The sequence below is a fragment of the Tiliqua scincoides genome, chromosome 1 (assembly GCF_035046505.1).
Source record: "Tiliqua scincoides isolate rTilSci1 chromosome 1, rTilSci1.hap2, whole genome shotgun sequence".
Classification (NCBI taxonomy): domain Eukaryota; kingdom Metazoa; phylum Chordata; class Lepidosauria; order Squamata; family Scincidae; genus Tiliqua; species Tiliqua scincoides.
The window spans coordinates 177,351,632-177,378,943 of NC_089821.1; the positions used below are offsets into that span (position 1 = coordinate 177,351,632).

Consider the following 27,312-nt stretch of genomic DNA (forward strand, 5'->3'; position numbering starts at 1 on the left):
CAAACTGGTGTCATTATGGGTCTTTATTTGTTTTGAAAATAGCAGCCCAAATTGGTACTTGTTTGCATGTAAAATGGTTTGTTTTTTAAAAATTGTTTTTGTAAGATCAGGAGTGGCATTTGGATCCATGTTTGCATCTGGAAAATTGTAAAGATAAAGTCGGAATAAGAGTGACACACTTTGTGAATGGGTTTGTCTTGGTGCTTTTGCTATAAGAAATGTTCTTTTCCTTACAGAAGATTGCACCAACAGTTTGAAAGTTACAAAGAGCAAGTAAGAAAAATAGGTGAGGAATCCCGCCGTTACCAAGGAGAGCACAAGGATGATGCGCCAACATGTGGAATCTGTCACAAAACGAAGTTTGCCGATGGTTGTGGCCATTTATGCTCCTACTGCCGGACAAAGTTTTGTGCCAGATGTGGAGGTCGTGTTTCCCTACGATCGAACAATGTAAGTGTTTCTACTGCATGTAAACGTGACATTCTTGATTTGACTGATAGAGCATCCTGCTTATGAAGATGTTGCTAGTGGTTTGTGATAGAACCCCTTGTTGCTGTAACTGGGCAAAGAGACAATGGTGTCCTCTAATATTTCTCTTTAAAGTGGTGTCCTCTTATATTTAGCAAGGGGAGAGCAACTGTCCCTCTTCACCTCAGTATTTTGTCTTTCCCAAAGGCTGGTTTTTACATTATGAGCCCTTGGGGATAGGAAACTAAATATTGGTTCTTTTTTTTTGGCTACCTGAACAACTTTTTGTTGAAAAGCAGTATGGTGGGTCCTTCTCATCTGGTCTGACACAATGCAAGTTCTGACCCCCATGTCTGAAGGGCCTCAAGGACATCTGGTCACGTCTGGTTGCATCCAGGAGGTCCTTTGAGGGCTTTTCAGCTGATTTAATTATCAGTGGAAATCAGAATCCACAGGGAGTCTGGAAGTATTTGTGTAGTATATAATAATAATAATAACAATAATACCCAATATATAATATAATATTATTATTATATAATATATTTAGATGCCCAGCTGGATTAATTGATTAGACTCAAAGTGAGTTAGAAAAGTTGGATCGTAAAACAAGAAAATTAATGAATATGCATTGTGCATTGCATCCAAAAAGTGATGTGAACAGATTATATCTACCACATAAAATTGAAGGTCAAGGACTTCTACACGTACAACAGGTAGTGGAAGAAGAAAAAACAGGTCTGAGTGATTATGTAAACAAAAGCATGGAAAAATTATTGAATGCTGTAAAAATGGCGAACATTTTTAAACTACAGAAATGAATATAAAAAGCAGCAGTTTGAAAAGAGGATGAGTAGCTGGAAAAATAAACCACTGCATGGACAACACCTGAAAAACATGGAAGAAAAAGTGATGACTTGGGCATAGCTGAAACTGGGTGCCATCAAGAAAGAAACCGAAGGTCTGATTTTTGCCACACAAGAACAGGCACTGTTGAAAGTTAAAATCCTGAAAATAGGTGAGAACTTTTAAGTGCAGACTTTGCCAAGAAAAAGATGAGACTGTGTCTCATCTGATATGTGAGTGCGGTAAGATTGTGCAGATAGATTTCAAAGTCAGACACGATAGAGTTGCAAAAGTAATCCATTGGTCAGTATGTAAAAAAGGCAATCTGTCAGCATCAAAAAATGTTTGGGACCATGACAGGTTGAGAAGGTGTTGGAGAACGAACAAGTCAAGGTCCTGTGGGATTTTAAAATTCAAACAGACCAACACCTTGGACATAATACTCCAGATATAACAATAATAGAAAATCAGAATGTCTGGCTAAGTGATATCCCAATTCCTGGAGATGCCAGAGTCAATGAAAAAGAGCTAGAAAAAATGACAAAATACCAAGACCTGGTCATTGAAATCACCCGGCTGTGGACAAAACATACCAAAGTTCCCATAGTCATCGGAACTTTCGAAACAATCTCAGAACGTTTTGCAAATTACGTTAAACAACCGCAGCTTCCTGAAATAACACCATCAGATCTGCAAAAAACGGCACTTTTAGGAGCATCATACATACTATCCTGCTACCTAGATGATACTTGACGTAGATACTTGCCTATAGTACATTAAATTTTTGCCAAGTAATCAAGCTCCAGTTCTCACTTCGCCTGATCTCCGAGTCAATCAGAGGGCAAAGCCTTTCAACTCTGAAAAGTTTCCTTTCTCAAGGGCAGACAGGTGCCAAGTTTCCCAAGCAGCAGGCAGGCACAGCTCCTTAGAAGCAATTTGTGAACCTTTTATTCTCCTTCCTTCTGCTGCAACCTGGTTCTGCTTGGCAAATGCTTGCAAAGCAGGTCTGTTTTTTGAAACACCAGGATGGGAATCCTCCTTTCCATCTGAAGCAGGCTACAATTCAGTGCACCCTTACTTAAGAATAACACCCATGGAAAGCAGTGGGTCTACTTCTGAGTAAAAAGGGTTGCAAATATATGCAACTGCATCTCTCTGCTGTGAATTGAATTGCACACTCCCAGTTATGTGTTGTATGTTGTACGTAGAGCTTCTGGCTTAACACACCAGACACCTTAAAGGTGGATTTGATTCATGGTTCAACCTTTTTCACTTGCATATCCCTTGGCAGCCCATTTCCATAAATTGTACCCTTCATATTAGCAAAATGTTTGTAATTAATAATCCAAGCCCTCATCTCCTCCATATGAAAGCCCGACTTCATGTATTCATCACAGTGTTTTCTCTTTTTATCTGCTTGAAGAACAGAAGACTCTGCCTTTGCACTGTTTTGCACCAGAAGTGTGCTGAGAAATTCTGGCTGATTGATCACTTTCCATATTATGTTTCAGCTTTTTTACTGTGCTGGTTTTCAATCACTGGTTCATACATGAATTGATGAACACAAATTAGCTATTGGTGGGGCTTTCACAGCCAACTAGCTACCTTCCTTCCTGCCTTGCTGGCCCTGCAATGCATTCTGGAGCACAACCTGCCTTTTTCTGCCATTATTCCATTCTTTTTCAAGTACCCCTAAAGGTCCTGTTGAGTGTCCCTGGGAGTACATGAATACCAGGTTGGGAACCACTGTTTTACTGGTCTGTTGTTTACAGTGCACTTACTCTGATAATGCTTACAAAAAGGTGATGAAGACCAGAATTTAAAAAGAATAAAAATGTATCTTATGATCTTTTACTATGTTTTTAATAAATTAGTGACTACAGTTCTTAGGTAACAATTAGCGGTGGGTTATTTTTCAGGATCTGGCCTCGAGTAAAAGCAGTCAAAACTATAGTCAGACACCCCCCTAAGTTTAACCCCCGACTTATCTGAGGGTCATAGAAAATTCCATGATTGTTGGCTCAAAACCTGCCCTCGACTTATCTGTGGAATCGACTTATAGGCGAGTGTCTGCAGTGGATCTCAGGCTGAGACTTGAATCAATTGCTCAACACCACTTTACAACTGTGTTTCATGAAATCTGGATAATAATAATATGCTTCTCTATCTGCACAGCACCCTGCTATTTCTGTTTCATAATTTTGTCCATTGTTTTTTGTTCTCAGAATTCCTCACTCCATTTCTTATGCTCCTCATTAGCAAAATAGAAACTAAAGATTTTATTCTTGATGAAACTATTGCTTCCAGAACGTTGGACTTCAAGGCACTTCTCTTGAAATTCTGGATTAATATTACAGACAGTGCTGTTCTTATTTATAGCAGCTTGAAGAGTGTTTATAGTGTAATGCAATTGCTAATTAATCACATCTTTATGTAGTGGTTTGGCACTGCTGACAGTTGCTTATACTGAACCTTACACATTACAAGGTGTGGTTGGGGAGCTGTGTCACCTCCGATGACATCTGGGGACTGGAGAGTTATATTACTTCTACACATAGTTCCCTGAACTGACCTCTCCTTGCTGAGGCAGGCGGTACGATGGACAACATGAGTAACCAGGACCATCTAATACCAATGGCAGACCAACATGGACCATTGCAGTAAAGCCTTTGCTGGTGTAATTAAGTCAACTGCCAGCAGAATACTTGCCTCTCCTTGCCTTGGTGCATGCCATCATTTTGTAGGAATGCCAAAAAAAGAAATCACACCTAACTGGATTCTCAGCTTTTCAATAAAGTAGAAACTATCAGCCCACTTCTTTAACACCCCCTCTTGTGAGGGTTTGATACCCTCCCCCCATGTGCACTGCATCTTGCTGGGGGGGGGGGAACAATCCAGGAAATCTCCTCAGGGTAAGGAAACATTTGTTCCCTTGCCTGGGGGTAAGCCTCTACTGCCTGAATAGGTCTACTCAGAACTGTGGCAGTGATTTAGCTGGTCAAGTGAACCTGAGAAGATTGATCAAGGCCAAAAAGGGGATAGGATATCCCTTCCAATACCTCCCTGTCCCAGCCTCAGTCTGCTCTCCTCCTGACCCTGGTCTCCAGCCCATTCCATTGTCTCACTGCCTTGTTCCATCCACCCCCATCTCTCACCTGCCCCCTGTGCTGACGTGCCAACACCAGGGTTTGTGGGAAGGCTGCTGGTGTGCATAGGCTTGCCATTTGTAGTGGTGATGGCCCAAAATGGTGTGTCGCCATTTGCAACAGTCATAAAACACAATGGTGTTTTCTAGTGTGCAGTGCGCCCATAAGATTGGGCATATGTGGTTGTAGTATTGCAGTCTGCTGACTCATTGCAACATGCCTGCTGCCTGTACAATGGTGAGGGCAGGGCTCCAGCAATATTCTGTAACTGAGCTTTTTAACTTTTAAATTAATATAGCCCACTCATCTGACCTGGTTTCCATAAGATTAAGGCATTCACCTGTTAAATGGTATGTAACTGAGTTAAGGAATGTATGGGTAACTTGCAATTTAATTATTTTAGTGTGTTTTGATAAACTGTCTGGTTTATCTACAGTTTAAAATCAAGTCTGTTTGCTTAACTTTGTGGCTTAAGTGAAAGCCATAGACAGACTGTCTTGGTTGTGCACATGTGATAGGTTGGAGCATTTGCAGTCATTCTTACAAATTCTAAGCCATTACCATGACAATGTCAAGCTCATTTTCTTGGAAATACATTCTACTCAACTGGAAGTGTGTCTTATAGAAGTCAATAGGACTTGCTTCCAAGTAAGCAAGCTCAGAATTGGCATGTTGGAAATAATCTTTTTCCAAAGTTCTCCTGCTGGAAAATACATTGGCAGATGGAATGGGAAAGTATAATTCTATAATGTCCTTTTTCAAGTTCACCTGTGGTAATGGTTTAGAACAGGGGTCTCCAGACTTTTCAGCACGAGGGTCGCATCTTATATTTGTCACAGTGCTGAGGGCCAGAAAATTAATAAATCTGAATAATAAATAATAGATACATTTGAGATAGAAGAGGAGGGAACAAATTTTGGAAAAGGATTGGGGGGTAGCAGAAGGCAAAAATGATTTACACAGGAAGGAAGGGAATGGATTTTGAGAAGGAAAATTAATTTTGGGAGAATGAATTTTTGAAAGTAAGAATATAATAAATAAAATTTTTATTTATTAAATAAAAAAATAAATTTTGGGGGGGGGGGAAATCCCAAAAATCCAGTTATGCCAGATCCCAACCCCCATTCCTGGAGAGAACAGAGCAGCTTCAAGCTGTTCCTCTCTCCTTGAACTTGTGCCACCTGAGGAGGTGGTGGCGCAAGTCTGAGGAAACCCATTGGGCCAAAGGCACCTTGCTTAGGGCTAAGGGGAAAAGTTTCCCCTTGCCTCTGGCTGAGCCTCCTTGGGCCCCTATCCTGTGCTGGATACTGCACAAGCCTCTTGGCTTTCCTGTTCCAGTGCAGGATAGGATTGCACCCTCACTCTCCTAGGCCAAGTAGCTTGAAATTACAGAGATGTCATAGCTATGGGCAGGGGAAAGGTCTACTCTTGAGAAGTTTGACTTGGAAAGTCCAGTCCCATAGGCTGAAGAAGCTGTCCAGTACTGCTTTAGAGAAATACAGTGAGTGGATACAAATAATATATTATGTTGTGGTTTTTTGTAAACTTCCCAAAGGGTTTATGCAAACTTGTGGTGGGAACAGTGTTGCTCTATCTCCTCTACTGCATGTTTGTGGTGCATGACAAGGACATGGTAAGAGTCATTTAATCCTAAGGCCAAATATCAAAACCAGCTCTTTAAGAGGCTGAATGAATGTCATGGCTGTCAGGAACAACCTTAAGTTTTCAGGGTGTACAGGGGAATATGGTGGGAAGGGCTGCCAAGATAAGTCCCAGTATCATGCCCCAGTGTCTCATGTTATGTTCTTATATTTTGGTCTCAGCTATGGTACCTAAAATGGAGTACTGAATTCTGATGTATCCATTCCATGGTGACCATGTTATTCTACTGTCCTTCAGGCACCTGGGAAGCGGGGATGATAGACTGATTTCTATGCATGTTGTGTGGCAAATATTTTCTTTTAAAATGTTATGGTTTCCTTTTGGTAAATCTTATGTTTAGAATTGCCTTATTTAGTTCTGACTATTAATCTTTTCCTCCTTTTTTTCCTTTCCTTTATGTTTTTCTCTTTTTTCTGCTTCCCTGGATGCTTTCCCAAAGGAGGACAAAGTGGTTAGAATCCATGTTTCTTCATATATTATAATAATGTTACTAAATATATGTGAAACCTATTAATGTGAACCATTGTACTCGTACTAATTTTGTTAGCTATTCAGTGAGGAAAACTAGTCATACTGCTGGGTTGCACACAGCTGCTAAAATCCAGAAAGGGAACGAAGGGTGTAATGATCAATTCACAAAATTTAAATGCAATTGCTAAACAGTTATTCTGTTAGAAAATGTTAGTTGTATTGGCAGTGTAGCTACTATTACCATATAGTATATACCTTTGGAGAAAACAATGTATTTATAATACTCTTTCAATTTCAGTACATGTAGCAAATTGTCTTGATTAGGAGGAGTAATACATTATATCAGTGCAAAATTTAAAAAAAAAATCCAATTCTGCTTCTTAACTTTCCCTTTATATGGACTACATTTTGTATTGTCAAGCCAAGCACACCATATTAGCATAGTTATTCCCTGAGTTGTATAGTTTTGTGGTGGGTTTTATAGGAAATCCCCCATTAAGAAAGATTGTATGTGCACTTCTGAAGCATCTCATCCCATGCAGTATGCAAATCTGTCACAATTTTCCCTATTACCCTAATATGCCTATCAGCATTTTGATAGGTATCTTAAAAATGTAAAGGAAGATACAGATCTTTTATCCTGTAAAAAATGCACACTGTGACTAAATTCCAGTGGACTACTGCATAGTGTCAGCACTGTTTTATTTTTAGGTCAAGAAATTTACACTTTTATTTCTAATCTGAGTCTTAAGGTAGTTCTAAAATGTAAAACTTTGCTGTGGTGCTCTAGGAGAACATTAGAGAGATTTACTGAAACTTTCAAGCAAGAAAATACCACTTTCCAATTTCTCATATAATAAAGAAAATTGAATTACATGTACTAATTCGTTATTGACTATATGGCAATTGTGGGATAGAGCTCCTGTCGTTTTTTGTTTACTCGTTTTACCTCTGCTTTACGCTACTTTTGGCATTCATTCAGGAGCCCCATTCAGATGTTACAGTGGCAGAGAGTACACAGTCTCTGTTTCCAACCTTCCCATATTCACCTTACCATCAATATAGGGTCTAACTGCATACAGTTGTATGTGCATGGAGTTATTTCTGTGCAATCAGGAGCCTGGCTTTTCCAGGGTTCCTGCTTGCCCAGAGAAAGTTCTGGGCTTATGTGTGAGCACAGTGCTGAAGTTAAACAAAAATGGAGTTCTGGAGCGAGGACAGCATGTACAATTCCCTTGTTCCTTCTCTTCCTCATGCTCAACATAATACCGTATTTTTCGCTCTATAAGACGCACTTTTTCCCCCAAAAAAAGTGGGGGGAAAAGTGTGTGCGTCTTATGGAGCGAATACTGCAAAAAAAAAAAAAAAAACTCCGCCCCTGGCCCCGCCCCCTGCCCGCTCTGCTCGGCTCCGCTTCCCAGGAAAGCGTGGGTGGGGTGGCAGGCTCGCTGAGAAAGCCCACGTGTCTACTCAGAAGTAAGTCTCAGAGTCACTGGGGCTCACTCCCAGGAAAGCGGGGGTGGGGTGGCAGTCTTGCTGAGCAAGCCCCTAGAGCAGGCGAAATGAGTCAATCGCGGGCTTCTCTCCTGTCCACGCATCCCTAGGAGTGAGCCCCTGGCAGGCTTGTGAGCCCAGGGAGCGAGCCTAGGGAGTGAGTCCAGGGAGCCCAGGGACTGAGACGGGCTCCTCCCTGGGAGAGGAGGCGCTGGCAGGCTTTTCTCCTGTCCACTCATCCCTGGGAGTGAGCCCCATTGGCTCTACTGGGGCTTACTTACCTTTCCCCTGCTTTTGCACTGGTATGTATGGAGATCTGCGCCCCCCCCCCCCACTTCCATCTGTTGGTTCTGTGTGCAAGGGGTTTTGCAATGGCCTTGCTGTGACGCCTATACAGAGATCTTACCTGCCCCACACTTTTCCCCTGCTTTTGCACTGGTATGTATGGAGATCTGCGCCCCCCCCCACTTCCATCTGTTGGTTCTGTGTGCAAGGGGTTTTGCAATGGCCTTGCTGTGACGCCTATACAGAGATCTTACCTGCCCCACACTTTTCCCCTGCTTTTGCACTGGTATGTATGGAGATCTGCGCCCCCCCCACTTCCATCTGTTGGTTCTGTGTGCAAGGGGTTTTGCAATGGCCTTGCTGTGATGCCTATACAGAGATCTTACCTGCCCCACACTTTTCCCCTGCTTTTGCACTGCTATGTATGGAGATCTGCGCCCCCCCCCACTTCCATTTGTTGGTTCTCTGTGCAAGGGGTTTTGCAATGGTCTTGCTGTGATGCCTATACAGAGATCTTACCTGCCCCACACTTTTCCCCTGCTTTTGCACTGCTATGTATGGAGATCTGCGCCCCCCCCCCCACTTCCATTTGTTGGTTCTCTGTGCAAGGGGTTTTGCAATGGTCTTGCTGTGACGCCTATACAGAGATCTTACCTGCCCCACACTTTTCCCCTGCTTTTGCACTGGTATGTATGGAGATCTGCGCCCCCCCCCACTTCCATCTGTTGGTTCTGTGTGCAAGGGGTTTTGCAATGGCCTTGCTGTGATGCCTATACAGAGATCTTACCTCCCCCACACTTTTCCCCTGCTTTTGCACTGCTATGTATGGAGATCTGCGCCCCCCCCCCACTTCCATTTGTTGGTTCTCTGTGCAAGGGGTTTTGCAATGGTCTTGCTGTGATGCCTATACAGAGATCTTACCTGCCCCACACTTTTCCCCTGCTTTTGCACTGCTATGTATGGAGATCTGCGCCCCCCCCCCACTTCCATCTGTTGGTTCTGTGTGCAAGGGGTTTTGCAATGGTCTTGCTGTGATGCTTATACAGAGATCTTACCTCCCCCACACTTTTCCCCTGCTTTTGCACTGCTATATATGGAGATCTGCACCCCCCCCCCACTTCCATCTGTTGGTTCTGTGTGTAAGGGGTTTTGCATTGGTCTTGCTGTGATGCCTATACAAAGATCTTACCTCCCCCACACCTTTCCCCTGTTTTTGCACTGGTCTGTATAGAGATCTGCTCCCCCCCCCTTGTATTGGAATCCAGGAAGATCTGGTGAGGAGGTAGATGTGGTGTCAGCAGTGGCCCCTTTAAGGGTAAGGCCTGGGCATCCTGGGCACAGCTGCAGCCACTGGAAGGCAATAGGGCCCTCAGGGATATAAGGAGTACCAGAGGCAGAAAGGGTTTGTGGGTTTTGAAGGGGGGGGGGGACGGAGGGAGGGAGGGAGGGAGGGAGACTGACTGACTGACTGACTGACTGACTGACTGACTGGGTTTATTGAATTTGGAATCTGACTGTGGCTGGACTTGTATACCCTGATGGATTTAACTGACCTACCTGGAACCTGACCTTGGACTGTAATTTGGCTTATTGGCTCTGGACTCTGATTTGGTAACTCTGAATGATGGGACTGATTTACTTGGCATCTGTGAACTGGAACTGGACTCATTTTTGCTTGCTGCACTGGTGAGTTGCACAAGGGGGACTGATCAGCCTTAAGCGGGCATGAGGCCCAGTGGATTGGGATTTGGCAGAACATCATTGTAGCAGAAAGATAATGTGATCCCCTATTTGTGTGCACCTGCTTTTGTGAGCTTCATAAATTCTGACTCTAGTGATGATGAGTTCTTGGGATTTCCAGAAAACTAGAGTACTCAAACCTTTAAGTCTCTCCATTTGTTAATGACAGTGATAATGGTTCTTAATGCCACTGTTGACTGCTGTTCACTTTACATGGTTCAAATGTTATTCTGTTATAGTTTATTAAATATTTTATTACACTATTTGGTTCAGAATATTTTTTCCTTGTTTTTCTCCTCTAAAAACTAGGTGCGTCTTATGGTCAGGTGCGTCTTATAGAGCGAAAAATACGGTATTTATAAAGGTACAATCAGTGGTGTCTTCCTTCGGTTCCCAGCCACGAGAACTCTTTTTTGCTTTTTTCCCTTTCCCCCTGTGGCTGGGCCAGTGGATTTCAAACTTTAGGCTTCCAAGGAGCCCTTTCCACACTGATTTGTCTGTCGTGGACTCTCTGTACACCTCCCCTAAAACTGATTCATTCTGATGTGTATTCTTCTAGGATATCCTCTCAGTTTGTGCAAATCACTAGCCAAACCTGGCCCAATAAAATGGACAGCCCAAATGGGCTTTAGCACTGGTGCAATGAGTGTTCCACAAATGCTAACTGCTGCAAAAGTGCCATACATTGCTTTCTGGCAGTGCACTCTGTAGCGCCTTCCCACTCATGTCCTCAGCTCTCCTGCCACCAGGCAGAGCAGGTACCAGAGCATCACCAGTGGGAGAGGTAGGAGGTGGGGGGGGGGCAGAACAGGGCACAGAGGGATCAAAACTGGGTGGGGAGGGGACATCATGGGATGGAGCTGTGAAGGGGTAGATATGTCAGTGAAGGCATATGTCAGATCCTGTCCCACTTTCCTGCAGCCTCCCCATCTCATCTCTCTCCTTGGACTTGCACAAGCAAAATTGCTAGTGCAGGTCTGAGGAGAGCCATTGCAGGGTGAGAGACATACAGAGCAGTAAGGAGATTTTAATCCCCTTTTGCGTCTGATCCACTACCCCCTCAGTGGATACAGTATGCCCATTTTTGGCACAGTTGCACCAGCGAGGGAGGGAAAGGATAGGACTGAGATTGAAGAATGTCAACCTAAAATATGCCCTAATTTCCATGTGGCTATATATTGGTAGACATAGAAAACTGTCTTTTTTTATCTTTTCACCTAGGGACCCTTGATCAGATTCCAGGGAACTTCAAGATTCCTAACAACAGTTTGAATAGCACTGGGTTGGGGGAAAGAGCCACCCTGTTTGCATGAATGTGTCTAGGCATGCAAAACCTTTTACTTTCTGTTGAATAAACAGAAAGGATTGACCTTGTAATATGTTTCAGACATATTTTTTTAAGTCTTCAATGTTAAGAGGAGGTATTAAATTAGAACACAGGTCCAACCTTGTTATACATGGATTTTTTATACTTGGATTTGACTCAACATGAATGGCCACAGCAAATGAGAAGGAATGTGCTGATCCCTGGAGAAGGGAAAAAAATGCAACCCTTTAAAACCACAGTTTTAAAAACTGCTTTTTACTGTTGTAGAGAGACAGTCAGGTAAGTGATCATTCCATGCTTCAGCTGAGTCAGGCAAAGGCAAGGGGTCCTCTGCATTTCTACTTGCTGACTGCCTCTCTGCAACAGTAAGAAAAAACAGTAAGAAAAACTATTTTTAAACTATTGCAAAGGGACACACTTTTTAATTTTTTTTAACTGCTTTTATTTAACACATTTTATGGTATCAGTAGGGAGTCCCAGAATCAAACCCCTGCGGATGTCAAGATACGACCTTATTTCATTAGGAGCAATAAAGGGGCAAGAAACCTGGAAGTGGGTTTTTAAATCTATTTTTCCACTGTTTTTTTATCCACTGATTTTTTAAATCCACTAGGGGTTCTGAAATGGAACCCCAGCGGATAACGAGGGATGACCTGTATGTCATCTTAAGCTTCTGAGAGGGGTCTGTCTTTCAGCAAAAGGGCATTTTGGTTTTATGAATTTTTTTCAATGCTAGATCAGTTACTAATGGTCTTTACCCCGCATTGCTTAGCTCAGTGGTTCCCAACCTTTAGGAGCTCAGGGACTACTAAGTCAAAACTTGGAGACGGCGGGGACCACATGCAATCCCCCCCACCCTCACACACAAAAAATATAATTAAATTTGTAATACATGAGAAGATTATTTAATAATTAATGTGATGGTTGTGCTTGCATTTGCTTCACTAGCTGTGAAAGTCTTGGGTTTACATGGAACGCAAAATAATTCCCCCAACTCAGGTTTTCACACCTACCCAATTCAATCCAGTCTCTTTTCCCCCATACCAGACATTATGCACAGCCCTTGTCTTTTTTAAGTGTGGAAAAACACCTCAGAAAGGGAGAGGGTAAGCACAAGGGGATTATAGACATGCAAGGTAGTTAAATGAGCCAACGAGAAGCACACACATCCCTCCACAGTTCCTCTTGTTACACAGCCCTGGCCCTGCTCCCCCCACTTGTGAGTCCAGAGTCCTTAGGAGAATGTTCAACACAATTTAGGCAGGTCAGTCCTGAAGGAGAAGCACCAGCTCAGAGCCACATCTCAGAATGGCTGCTGCATGTCTCAGGAAGAAAAGTCCTTTTGGTGTGCACTGCAAGGTCTTTAGGGGGAAAAACCTCTCTTCACTTCCTGTTCTAATTACTGTCAATCTCTGGCTGTGGACTACTTTGGTTCGAGCTAAGAGAGTGTGAGCAAGCCTATAGGTAGGCTGCAGCCACAAAACAACAGCTTCCTACTCTGCCATTAGTCTGTGGAACTCCTTGCCCCAAGATGTGATGATGGTGTCTAGACTAGATGCCTTTAAAAGGGGATTGGAGAAATTTCTGGAGAAGTCCATCACAGCCACAACATCTATAACAGCCCAATTCTAGGCATGTCTACTCAGAAGTAAGTCCCATTATAGTCAATGGGGCTTACTCCAAGGTAAGCATGCAGAGGATTGCAATCTGAGGAGATAGGGGAACTGGCCAAGTGTGGGGTGGGGGAGGGCTCCCCATGGACAAAGCTGCTGCTGCTCTTGGAGGAGGAAAAGTCGGGTTACACCTGCTGTACTTGGCTACGGCGGTGCCTGTTCTGCAACTTCTGGAATTGCTTCTCCCCAGGTGGGCAGCTTGCAGTAAGACAGCAGAGGTGCTGCCTGTTTCCCTCTCCAAAAGAGGTGCAAAAACCTGGTTGTCTGGATCCCTTGCTCCACCCCTGAGCATTAGAAGAGCACATCCAGGGGGCCAAATCCTGCCAACTGGGGAGGGGGTTCCAGGGCAGGGGGTTGAGCATACTGTTTCTCCCCTCTCCTGCTGCCACACTGCCTCCAGCTCCCTTCCTCTGTGTTCCCTGGCCAGCTGGAGTCTGCACTCCCAGGGAAATCACATCCAGAGAAACCCCCCAGGGAAACCCCTCCAGCCAGCCAGCCAGCCAGCCAGCCAACCATGCCTTTGGGAGCCTGCTCTTTCTCCTCATTACTCCCATTCCTCCCCCTCCTCAGGCTCCCCTCCTCTTCCTCATCCCCCCACCCCCCGCTGCCACCTGCCCACCCACCCGCAAAAGGGACTTCCCAGGCTGGTTGGAGTCCTGATCTGACTCCTGAGAAACCAGGCTGCCAGGCTCATCTGAAGGCACAGGGTCAAGGAACGGAGTTAGTAGGCGGCAGTGCACCTCTTTTCTGCATGCAGCTGAGCCACTAGGCTGCACAAACACGTGCACCTTACAAGGCGCCTGCGCTTCACTTTTTTGCTTGTCTAGGCACTCACAGACAGGGGGGGAAGGGAGGTGGAGGCGGGAGGCAGGAGGCAGGAGATGGAGAGGCTATGCTCTGATCCGCTCTGAGTGGCTGCTGGCGCTGCAGAGGCTTTTTTTTCTTCCTGGAAGGGTATTTTTTTCTTTTTTCACCAGAGACGTCATGGACCACCGGGGGGGGGGTGCTGCGGACCACCAGTGGTCCACGGACCACGGGTTGGGAACCCTAGGCTTAGCTGTATGTGAAGGCCAGACTTAGCAACTGGGTACCTGTGCATCATTTGGGCCATTCCTGTATAATACTGTCTTTTCACAGTTACATGTAACATATGTGTGGCTTCATTAGGTATTTAAAATCAGGACATGTGGCATATGTACTAATATCTGACTTGTGCTGCATTCCTCTCAAAAAGCAATTCCCATTGAGCTCAGTGATAATTATTTACCGAGTAAACCTGTTTAGAATTGGGTTACCAGCTTTAAAAACAGACAAACAAACGGTGATAAAATCACTGGTAAAAAATGTTGATGTGAGATCCAGAAGGGAGTTCTGCATTGACAGTGGGGACTTCCTTCTGAAAAGTGCTCCTGGAACTGATAAGTCATTATCAAAATTTGGGGAAATATTGGAAGCTGCCACCATTGCAGCACCTTGTGCTGCAGGAAAACCCAGCACACTTATGCTCATGTAGGACAGTCTTTGGTTCCTAGCTTACATGTCTACAGAATCAGCAACTGCTGATTAGAGTTGGACAGATACTGTAAGTAAATTTCAGTTTGGACCTGTTTCACCTTCCGATCAACGGCTGCCTGGCTCTTTCATTTTCCCACTGGTTTTCTTACTTCACACCTAGCGACCCTATGCTGTGTTTCTATCATCACCTCCTACACAGAGGTCATCACTTAGACTTCCTCTTGTCAAACTGTACATGTTGAGCAAAATGTGTTATCGGATGCTCTTCAGAACAGAGTCTCTGAAAACCTGCCATTTTGTTTTGATGTCTTGAGGTACACATAGTTCACATTTAATTCTCTGCAGGCTAAGTATCTCATTACATAGTCTCCTGAGAATCTAACACAGAGGCTCGGTTTCTGATGAGACTTCAGATGTAAGTGTCTGAAAGAGAAAAAGCACAAATCCAAATGCCAAGTAATTACCGCATCAGTGTTATCCATATTTACATTGTTTTAGTTCTAAGGATCAGCAATAAACCTTGGTTATTGACTAGTTCTTTGCTGTGGGAAAGTGTACTCTGCTGATGATGGCAGTGTTTTTGGTTTGTTTGTTTGTTTTTAAGTATTTTGCATACTATTCCCATTTTGGGGTTTGATCAGTATCCTGAATACTTCTGAATCTTTCAAGCAGTAGTTGCCAAGATTGTGACCTCTGGGTCCTGAAAATGAGGTCCCTGTTTGGACTGCAGCTTACCCTTCTGCCTCTGCACAGTTCAATCTGGGCACCAGGGCACTCTGGGCAGTCACATCTGTTGCCCAGCATCCCAGAAGACTGTGCAATGGGACATCTAGGCAGATGCAACTGCCCAGAGCATCCCAGTGCCCAGATCTACTCAAAAGACGAGCTGTGTGGAGGTAGGATGATAAACTCCACTCATAGAGCAGAGAGCTTTCCCCAAACCCCAGATGCAGCCACTGGAGTTTGGAGGAGTGTGCTTTAGAGCTTTAAGAATAATACTGCAAAATGAAGGCGCCAGAAAGAAAGCAGTGGTGACAGAGGCTGGATAGTCATGAACAGGGCTGCCCTGTTGCTTCTTGCTTCCAGGCTTCCTCAGGATGGACAGGGAGAGAAGCAAGCTACAAGGCCAGCCCAGATAGTCTGTCTCTCTCTGCCAGTGCTGCCATTTGGGGCTAACTTCCAGGAAAGTCTACATAGGATGGCAGCCCAGACAGAGACAAGTGATAGCTTTTTTCTTCACTGACCCCTGGGGGAGCCCTTATTTTTGGCTATAGAGGGCTTGCTCCTAGTCAGTCCTCCATGCATGCACATATAGTAATGTAGTAAACACAGTAGACAAAAAACACATGAAATCTCTGTTGCCCTGTAACATGTTACATCATTAGCAAGAGCAGGAACTTTATTGCCCTCAGAAGGACTCCCACCCCTTTTAGCTGGCAAGTGCTGCTGTGGTACATGAAGACACAGGAAGTCTGCCAAAATGATTGACAGTGCTTGGAACTAGCACAGCTTTTGCCATGAAGAAAGGAATTGGACTGAACGTGTGGTTGTAAATCCTACATGGGCTGAAGCTCAGATATGACTCCCAAATGCATTTTCCAGGGAATAACGGCACATCTGTTGGGGGCCTAATTTGCGTGAAAGTGCATTTTTGTTGTTGTTGGGGTTTTTTTTTTGGTGATACAGCAGCATACAATCTAGCTGGCTGAATGTATGGAGTTTCAGTTTTCAGTGCTAGCTAAAAAGTTTAAACTGATTAATTTCTTTTTAGACATTAAGGGAAAACTAACAAATAGCAGAATAATTTCCAGCAAACAAAATGATTATTAGAAATGGATGTAATCTGTTCTTTCTCTTTTTTGCTACAAATAACTTTAATCCTCATCCAGGATTAACATGATGTATTTTTAGCACTACTGTGTCCTAGATAAAAGATACTTTCCAGAACATTTTATACAAGTCTTACTTGGACACATTTGTTTTATGCAAAATCTGTGTGGAGATCTGTGTGTTACATTTATCTAGTTCTTTCCAGGTTCTGCAGATACTCAAACAAGTATCAACTAAGAAAGTTTGTAGGGAAAACCTTGATAGTCATGAAGTTTAGTAAAGTACTTTTTCTGTGTTGAGGAAGAGACCTTGGAAATGTTCTCTTCTTGTTGTCTTACAAAATAATTTTAAATATTTGTACTAACAGGATATTTTCTTCGTGCTATTTATACTTCACTGAAGAATGAAAGAAGGGACGAACTTGAATACCAGATCTGTGTAACTTACAAACTTAATGCAGATCACCAGCCATGTATGGTAGCTCTGAAGAGCTTGGCTAACCTCCTGTTTTTTTCTTCCTGCCTGCAGCTGCAGAAACAGGACCTGGCTGGGCTTAGGAGCATCTTACTAGTGGGTGGGTCACTAGTTTTCAGGCCACTTGTGGAACGGTCCCAATTTGTGGGATGTTCTGCTTTTGTAGGTCAACTTCCTTTGGAGGATATTGTGGATTTAGGCATCTGAATGAAAACCTTTTTATTTAAAAATGTATACACTGTGCAGGAATATTATCTGGTTGAACAGAAAGTATAGTCCATGTTAATTCCAGAAGAATACCAGCCCAGGCCTCCCTCATGTCAAACCAGTTCTTCTTGCATAATTGGAAGCACTTTTGCAGGGCCCCCCTCTAATTTTGCAGGGCCTCCTCTACTAATTTTTTTTAGTTCTTAGCTTGAATGGAGCCAGACCAAGAAAAAAAGTGTTACTTCTGTGTAAGTGGATAGGACTCCTGTACCTTTAGTTGTTGTGCAGAATAGGCGCCTGGGATGTCAGCTGGAGGGAGGGAGCACGCACCCTGTCTGCAGAGCTCCCCAATTCTCACCCATTGCTGCCCCATCCTCAGCAACCTGCTCCAGAGGAAGACGGGAGAGGATGGTGCTGTGAGCTGCGGGGGTGGGGAAAGAGCAAAGTGCAAAGTGCAAAATTGACCCCAATTTTGGGTCAAGTGGAAGCAGTGGTGGGTGGGAGCTGCTTTTGAAGTGACCGAATTCAGGCCAAGTGGAAGCAGTGATGGGTGAAAGGGATCTGTGTGCGGGGCCTAGTTGGGCAAAATCTCCCCAATTGCCTAAAAGCTGACCCTGCAAACAATAAAATGTATGAATTTTACAGCACCATATTGGTAACAGTATCAGTGACTTCACAGTGGGGTGTCCTGGAAAACTTTCTCTTCAAGTGTAATAGATCTCAGCAACAGAACATTCTGGGAGATTTAAATCCACCTCTGCTTTCATAACAGACTTGAATACATTGATGGAGTAAATAATGTTTTTTTAAAAATATGCTTTGTTATGTCTAACCCATTTTAACCCGTTATGTCTAGGAAGATATTTTCCTGACTAAGATCTTTCTGTTTTCTTCTTTCCCCTGGGTATACCATATTGGAGATGGGAAAACTAGAGTTGGGATGTTTGGGGAAATTGACTTGCATCCCAGGATCTTATCCACTGTATATTGCTGCTTAATAGGAAAGAGAGTGTAAAATGTTGAGCTTTATTTGGCATTCAGAAAACCCACTAGCACAGTGGCAAGCACCCAGCAATACTACACACTCTGATGTGGTGCTGGTGAATGTGGTGCATGTGGTGAATGTGGTGAATGTGGTGCATTTTCATTTCATTCATTTGTATTTTGGAAAGCAGTTTCCCTTCTGCCTAGTATGACTGGTAAAATGGCTTTGCCATTTTGATATAACAGCACTAAATTGAAGAATATCTTGACATTTTAATTAAAACTACATGTACACATTTCAATTTGCTTTTATTTCTGCAAATTATTATTGTCTAACCTAGTGATTGTAGTAATCATACTGTGATATTTGCTTAATTGTGTAAAAATATTTGTCTTTCTCTGCATTTGCCCGTCCCTCTCTTGTCTGTTTTATATTGGAAGCTTTTTGAGGGTGGGATCCTTGTTGTCTTTACCTATATATACCAATGGCACTGTATGGAATAAAAGATGACACTGCATCTCAGGAACTCAAGGAACTCATATGTTGGGGTTTTTCCATTTCTCCTCACATCAGTCCTTTGAGGCAGGTTAGCCTGACAGAATAGTAATTGATCAAAGTTACTCTTTGTCAACCAGAAACTTGAACTCACGATCCAAGTCCAATACTCTGCTCATTAGACCATGTTCAGATTTGTTTCTCATAGGCTTAGAAACTCTACACCTAGGTACAGGTGATAATCTTTTTAAGGATTTAAGATTGCAAAGTTATCATTGCCCATGGTATGCATGTTCATTTGTTTTGGTTCCACTATGGTTACTGGTCAACAAGGTTTTGTGGGGTTTTGTTGTGCTTCACTAATCTGCAGGGCATCTTTTCTGCCTGCACCCTCAAAATGACCATCCATGCTTCCTTTTCATACAGAGGAGAGCTGGCAGGCTCTCCCATTCTCTCAAACTGGCATGGGACTTTCTAGATGCTGACTGATCTAGATTTCTTTGGTCATTTACTCTTTGGGTACCACCTATTAACATACTATTTGTATATGTAATTTCTTTGAAGTAAGAAAAGGTAGACAAACATTCCTGGACACAAAGAGATGAAATAAACCCTGCATGTAATTACAAAATAATAGTAAATATTGCCTCTATAGTAATGGAAATGTGAAAGCCAACTTTGAATGAGCTATTGGAGCTCTGCATTCAGCTATAGAGTATATTAAGACAGAGTAGGTAGATTTGTTTTAAAAAAAAATCTGTCTAGGAATTTGTCCTGAACAATTTTTCTAGGAATTTTACAGGAAACATCCCCCATGGGGGGGATGGAGGGAGAGAGAGAGAGAGAGAGAGAGAGAGAGAGAGAGGGCTTAAGTCTTTTAGATATCCCTTGCCATTGACTGGGTATGGTGTCATATAGGTCTAAAGGTCAGTGTAATGAGACCCAGCTACTGGCTCAGTGGTTATGGTGTTATGGATTACTCATAAACATTCTAATTGATAAGAAATTAAACTACCAACACAGAGGGCCTAAGGATGAGATGTTATGATCTACTGCAGTAGTTCCCAAACATTTTAGCACCAGGACCCACTTTTTAAAATGACACTCTGTTGGGACCCATCTAGGTTTACCAGATTTGTAAAAAAGGAGATCTAGAAAGAAATAATATTTATTTATAAGTAATAATAACCAGAAAAAGACCCTCATACATTTATCTCTCAAAGTGCAGGAGCTCAGCTCCTTGCAGGGCAGTTAGCAGCTATCGTGGAAACTGCAGGTCCTCTGCTCTTTGCAGGGTAATTAGCAGTTACAATATCTGATTTTTGAATAGCTTCAGAGCTAGAGAAAATTAGCTATTTGATCAATCCATTGGTGATATACCAAAATCTTTGGTGACCTACCGAAGTCTTTCTTGACCTACCAAAAATGAGATTGTGACACACCACCAGTGGGTCCCAAACCACAGTTTGGGAACCACTGATCTATTGCAAGAAAGGGGTACAGAGAAGAGACAATACAGGCATGCCCCAGTATCCATAGGGTTCTGTTCTGGAATCCCCCCCCCCCCGGTTAACTGACACTGCGGATACCAAGGAACACCCCCAACCTTGGAAGGTGAGGGGAGGCCTCACCACTGGAGAGTCCTCTGAGCCCAGCAGACACTGCACAAGTCCGTCCACAACCTGCTCAGCTCAGACTGAGCCTTACAATGATAAAAAGCAACTTCCAGTTTTTTTCGTAAAACTAGAAGTGATGTTTTTAATGCCTTATAAAGCATTAGGATGACTAGAGAAACGTCTCTGAACCTCCTAATACTTTATAATGAATGTCAGTGCTGTAAGACTGGTGAATTGCTACAGTTCCATACTTGTTGCAATATAATTGGAAAACATAAACCAAAATAAGATCAGAAAAGAACACGTTCAGTGTAAAAAGAGGATGGCCAGCTTAAGAATTTTTGAAGGTTTCCTGCTTTTTTATTAAGTGCACATGGACTTTTAAATTGACAGTGGCTGCAGTGTGCAATTTCACTGTGTTGTATTTGTTGAGATGCCCAGCTGAGTAGAGTGCTATACAGAAGAGGTGATATTTGGAAGTGCAGAAACATGTTTCTAGAAAGCAAATAATAAAGCAAACATTACTAAAACCTTTGCACAGTCTGTTAACCTCTCATATATTTCATTGTTTCTCTGTCTTTTCTGGAGTAAATACAAGATTTCTTGTTCCCTTTGGTGTTTCTCCTTTAAGATCTGCCTTTCCATCTCTTACCCTCTGAGCTCGACAACTTGGAATAAACATCTTATATCTTTTACAATAACTAGCAGTGCCTTTTATCTTCTTACACATTGTGAAAAATTCCCAGGCTTCCTGATGTATATGAGCTTCAGAGTCTCCTAACTATTCTCTGTCAGAGAGTTCTCATGTGCATTTCCCTTTGCTCTCTATTCTTTAATGTAGTGGGCTGTGGTTTTGTATATCACAGCTCCTTAGATTTCTTATTCCTAGTTAACCTATTGTGGAAAGATAGCGTGTGAAACAGATCTGTCATATCTTGATGCACACATCAAGGTTTTTACTGAGTATTGATGGCAATATGCAGTTTCACTGAGTTGCTTTACTTAAGTTGAACGGCAGGTTTCATTGAAGGGCTGATCTTTACAGACACATAGGCAATGCAGCTCTTGTTCCTACAGGTATTTTAATTCTTCCCTTTTCTTTCTACTATTTCTCTATATTAAGTGGCCACAAATCTCTGTGAATGTGTGATGTTCCTATGTGCCACATATTGTATTGCCAAGTATTGCTGTGTACTCTGACTGGCTCTTTTACCACAAACTCTGCTTCCTAAAAAAGATCACAAGACTAGACTTCTAGGAAAAGAACGTGGCTGCCTTCAAAGGTGTATAGAAAATGTTTGCCTTTTCCAGAAAATACCATTCTCTCTCTTCTGAAATTAAAATTTCCTTTACTCCCAAAGTGAGGTGCATTCCATCACTAGCCTCTTGGGGAAAGCATTTTTATATCTCTTCTTGCTGCCAACGTTTTTCCTTGTTTTAGATGCTAGTTAACAAAACCTTCACATATTTTTTACAAGGTGGTGACATTTTTAGTGATTTATGGTCACTAATATCTTGCCTGCAGCCTAAAACATATTCATATTTCTGATAGCAAGAGGACAGGATATAAGAATTTCTATTCTGTGTCTTTACTGTGTGTTAGACTTTTCTGTTTGTGTTGGTAATACTATCAAGCCACATTTACTATCTGTCAATGTGCAGGTAAGTGCCAAAGATCTAAATCAATTGCAATTGCTTAAAGCAAAATTCTAATCTCACTTAACTGTAGTATGATAGAAATAGCTGTTTTAAATCATAGACTGTCATTGCCATCTAACTTCTCCAGATCCCATTCTTCTGCACTTCCTTTCTTTATTTTTCCCTGCCTGACTAGTAGTCCTTTCCTTCTTCCATATTTGACCAGCCAGTGTAGTAACTTAAGATCAAGGTTTCATGCTTCCTCTTAAGTTGTTGCAAGTGACAATTTGCTGGTTGGTTGTCAAAGGTATTTTTTGATGCATCATAAAAATATTTTTGATATCCCTATACTGGCTTAAAACACATCACAGCCTTTTCCTGCCCTAAATCTCCTTTCTTTCTTAATGTCCAAGTTTTCCATGTTAATCTCTCTATCCCTTTCCTAGCCTTCCCAACAAGTTGAACTAACCAAAAACCCTACATTCCTTTCTTCCCCAAAGTACATTGCTTCCAGCTTTCTTTTTTGAACTCTGAGATATCCACTCAAATTTATTGTAGAGCACTGATATTTTCTCTCCCCCTTCCTCAAATCTTCCATCCCAGATATACTGAGTTGCCCTTGTGCTCGAGCTTGCTAGCACAGATAGCACAGACTTAACCAACTTAGCCTCAGACCTTTGCATCTGGAACAAGAGGTGGGAGAATTATGAAAAAGACCTTGGACACCCTGGAAGGTAGGAGCAACAAAGATGAAAGTTGGGGAGGGGGGAAACCCTGTGATATCCCTTTGAACTATTGTTTATTGTTGTTTAACCAGTTCATGCAATGTGCGCTGAGATCCCTCCCAGTTTTCTCGCCAGATTTTTTTTTTTACAGAAACAATATTTCAACTTCTGTTTTGTTGCAACTGAAACCAGTTCTGGTCGCCGCATCTCAAAAAAGACATAGTGGAAATGGAAAAGGTGCAAAAGAGAGCGACTAAGCTGATTACGGGGCTGGGGCACCTTCCTTATGAGGAAAGGCTACGGCGTTTGGGCCTCTTCAGCCTAGAAAAGAGACGCTTGAGGGGGGACATGATTGAAACATACAAAATTATGCAGGGGATGGACAGAGTGGATAGGGAGATGCTCTTTACACTCTCACATAATACCAGAACCAGGGGACATCCACTAAAATTGAGTGTTGGGCGGGTTAGGACAGACAAAAGAAAATATTTCTTTACTCAGCGCGTGGTCAGTCTGTGGAACTCCTTGCCACAGGATGTGGTGCTGGCGTCTAGCCTAGACGCCTTTAAAAGGGGATTGGACGAGTTTCTGGAGGAAAAATCCATTATGGGGTACAAGCCATGATGTGTATGCGCAACCTCCTGATTTTAGGAATGGGTTAAGTCAGAATGCCAGATGTAGGGGAGAGCACCAGGACGAGGTCTCTTGTTATCTGGTGTGCTCCCTGGGGCATTTGGTGGGCCGCTGTGAGATACAGGAAGCTGGACTAGATGGGCCTATGGCCTGATCCAGTGGGGCTGTTCTTATGTTCTTATGAAATGCCAAATGCAAAGTACAGCTTCATACTTGTTTTTCAAAATGGTAGTATGCTACTCAAAGTACTCAGTTATGACTGAACTGCCAGTAAAACCCACAAATTTTGAGTTGCTTCACATGTGTCAGCCATCAGGTGGAAACCACAGAAAAATGAGCCCAAACCAGTGCCAGTAGGATGTTGCTAGGGGCCCTGGGCAATGCTTCACATGGCTTCCCTCTTGGTGCCCTTTGTTTGTTCCCTAATGGCATATTTGATTCTATTGCTACCACTGGTACTAAAGGTTCAGGAGTTGGTTTGCCCTTGGCCAGTGTCCAATCTGGCTAACCACTGATGCCACCTCTGCTTCCATGTTGTGGGGTTCAGTGTCAACTGTCCCCTATCAATGGTTCCTCACACGGGTAAGCCCTGGGCTATGAATAGTCTTCCTTGGCTGCCTGGAAGTGAATGTGTTTCTGGTCAGCTTGTCTATGACTGCTGTAACATTTCAGCTGGCTCAGATTTGATCTGGATGGAAGCCAAAAGCACTAGCTCTACTGCATTCCTGTATGATAGACCTGTGGCTAGCACTTCTTCTTTTTTCTTCCTTCTATTACTACTCTATATTACCATTAAACTATCCCTGATGCAGTAAGCTTGATAACAGCACAAATGAACTGGAGGAGATAAGAGAGGGAACTTTCACTATCAGAGAAGAAAGACCTATTTATCCTTCTTCTCTATTCCTAATTTCCTATTCCTCTTCCTCCCATAGAGGTCAAAGAAGATGTTACATTGACAACCCTAGATTGCATGGGTCCTCAGGCCTATTTAATTTAATATTGGAGGCATTTTTAATGTGTTTACATTTCCCCCTTTTCATAAGGCTATGTGACATCACATGTGGATTTGTATTGATTCTTTTATGAACTTTAAAAAAAAATCACATCACCATTCCATGTTCAAAGAGGAATGTTTGTTATTTGTTAGGGACAATATTCAGTAGGCTCCTGCAACCATAATTCCAAATGTCCATACATCTGTTATAGCAGTGCTAGTCACAATTTCTGGAAGCTTGTTTCACTGCTTATAGGTTACGACTAGAAGGCTGACAGAAACTTGCAAAAGTAGTTTGACCAGAGACCATGGTGGAACACACAAAGTGAACTTGTGTACTACAGGAAATGACAGCCCTATAGTATTCTTCAACTCTCTGGAAGGCAATCAGCTATATACAGCATGATTATGTTTGTATGCAGATCTATAAAATGTGCTATCCCAAAGGCTTATACATGTAGCAAAAGGAAAACCACAACAGTTTGTATTGGGCTAGCAGGTTCCTGTAAAAATTGCATTCAAATAGAATTTCCCATTAAAAAGAATGCCGTTGTATTCATACTGTTGTTTTGGTATACTTTTTCTGTAAGTAAATTGACAGGATTGTTAAGCTTTATTCTTGTAATTGCCAGTTTTGTATGTATATGAAAAGTCAGGTTTAGGACTAGTTTACTAATAGCCTTGCCAGATGTGCAACCTGGCAAACTAGGACACAGAATTGTGAACAATAGGCTCTTGTTTTAAAGATGTTATTTGTAGGAGTTTTATTCAGTGAAAATAAGAAGATATGGCCATTCAAGATGAATCTTGTAGTCCTGTGTCATGTTAGTAGGGAAGGTAAACAGACAACAATAATAAATCAAATGTATCTCTATCCTTCACTGCTTTATTTTCATCTGGCACAAAAGATTAGTTCTCAAGGCTGATTTATCTCTGCAGACTGGCTGCTGTGTCATTTTGATCACAGATATAGCTGTGGGCTACGTTCAAAAATCAATTCACACTGAATTCACTCCATGAAATTTTGCTCATGGGAGGGATCTTGCACATCAGCCAAAGATTTATTTTGTAATGTTCGAAGAAAGACATCTTTGGAACAGATGAAATGGAGAGCCTTCTTCATTACTCCAATTGCTCTAAAAGCAACACATGATCTTTTTTGCCTTTTTTTGACCCAATTCTATCCTTTTCCTTTGATACAGTTCTGCACCTTGGGGGGACAGACTTCTGGGTAAGGGAACATTTTTTCCCTTACCCAGGGGTAAGCTTCTGGCACCAGAATGTGCCTAGTCAGACCTACACCAGCGATTTTGTTGGCACAAGTTCATGTAGACCTTGAAAGTGTATTGAGTCCTGGAAGGGGAATAGGATATCAGTGGCTCCATTGTCACAGATACCACCCCCCTTCTAGCCCTCATTCCACCCCTGCTCCAACTTGTTCCCCGTTCCTATTCCACCCTGTCTCCTCCCTGCTACATTCCACCCACCTCTCATGCCGTTCCTAACTTTGCAGCCCAGGGGTACCCAACAGATCCACTGGCAGGTTACTGCTGCTGCTCACCATTTGTGGCAGTGGCCCAGCTATTCTTGATGGGCAAGTCCTGTTTGTCACCACTGTAAAGCATTTTACATCTCCAGTATGCTGTGTAAGGGCAGTTCTGGCAGTGTAAGGGCAGCCTAGGATTGGGCTGTTTGTTGGTAGGCTGTTATATTTTCATAGAGTTCCACGATTGTGGGACTGCTTCACAGAGACAGAAATCTCACATATAAAAGAGGATTTTATTCTGTAATATTTAGGGCAATAAAAGTGGATGTTTCCATAACTATGGAACTTAGCACTACTTGAAGCAATAGTGTGGTATTTGCATACCTGTGCTCTGGATCGTAACCTGTTTTCCTTTTTTTTAATTTAGCATACCTGACTTTGTGCAGCATTACTGTTGCACAGTTCACTGCAAAGGGAAGGGAAGAATATAACCTATGTGGATAACTGAACCTGGTTTGAATATGGAGTTAGCCAGGAAAAAAGGATCATCTTATATAATTTTCTATTCCACAAAGCAAATTCTGCTGTCAGTAACTCAAGCTTAAACTTTGAATTAATAAATTTAACTTAAAGAATAACAAGGGAATGAGGAAGCATTATTCCAGTTCTTTGTTTATCCCAAAATTTATCCTCCTATGTAATTCTATTGGCAGCATGTACAGTATTATTAATGATCTCTACAAATGATAGCTGCTGTAAACAAAAATGGATACACGTTCTTAAAAAATACATGTCCTACTCCAAAACTAAGAAGTGTCTTTTCTTTGTTTGTGCTTTTTTCTTTCCAGTTTTATGGAAAGCCATACAGCCAGCGGAAATTGTGGAATTTAAATTGTAGGTCATAGAAAATTAAGATTTGTAAAACTGACAGCCCAATCCTAACCTGCACTGAAACAGGTAGGCTGACTGGCCTGCGCTATATTCAGTAAAGGTGAGGAGGTGCTGTGGCGCAATTTGGAGTAAGGGAATATTTATCCTTGTGTTGCACGCTAGCCACCTCTATGGGGCTACTCAGAACCAGGCCAGCGAAATTGCTGATGCAAATTTGATGCAAATGTGAGCGGCCTGGTTTAATGCCAGACTGGCTGGGAGGAGGGTTAGGATTTGACATAAGTTGCTGAGGCCGGATCCACCTACCCCCCAGACCCGGTCCATCCACCCAACCATTTGCGACATCCAAAAGATGTTTGTTTACAGCACGTTCGCAATACCCAGAAGTTGCAATCTGTTGAGCTGCCAAAATGCCAGTCAGGATTGTGCTCTGAGTTTATTGTTCAGGAAAATTGTACCTTCAGAAAGGATTCAAGAATGCAAAACAACTAGTTGAAGATTTGCTTCCTTCTTAGTTGTAAGATATATCTACAGCTTTGCTGTAATCTAAACCAGGGCTCTCTGGCCTGCAGGCTGGATCCAGCGCCCCTCTTAAGCCCTCCTCTGCATGAATGGCACTCACCGTTTCATGGGGAAGAATCTGCAAAGCGCCTCTGTGCACCCCCATTCTTTGTTGCGTCCAGCTGCTTCCGACTTCCTACGCCCAAGCAG

At 42.7% G+C, this 27,312-nt stretch overlaps 1 protein-coding gene across 1 annotated transcript in view; it reads left to right on the forward strand.

Annotated features, from left to right (window-relative positions):
- RIMS1 (regulating synaptic membrane exocytosis 1) overlaps positions 1–27,312 on the forward strand; it is a 219,220-nt gene that overhangs the window by 110,423 nt on the left and 81,485 nt on the right. The window contains exon 3 of the mRNA XM_066622705.1: positions 237–450. Coding sequence (XP_066478802.1) covers positions 237–450 — 214 coding nt within the window. The remainder of the gene's footprint in view (positions 1–236; positions 451–27,312) is intronic.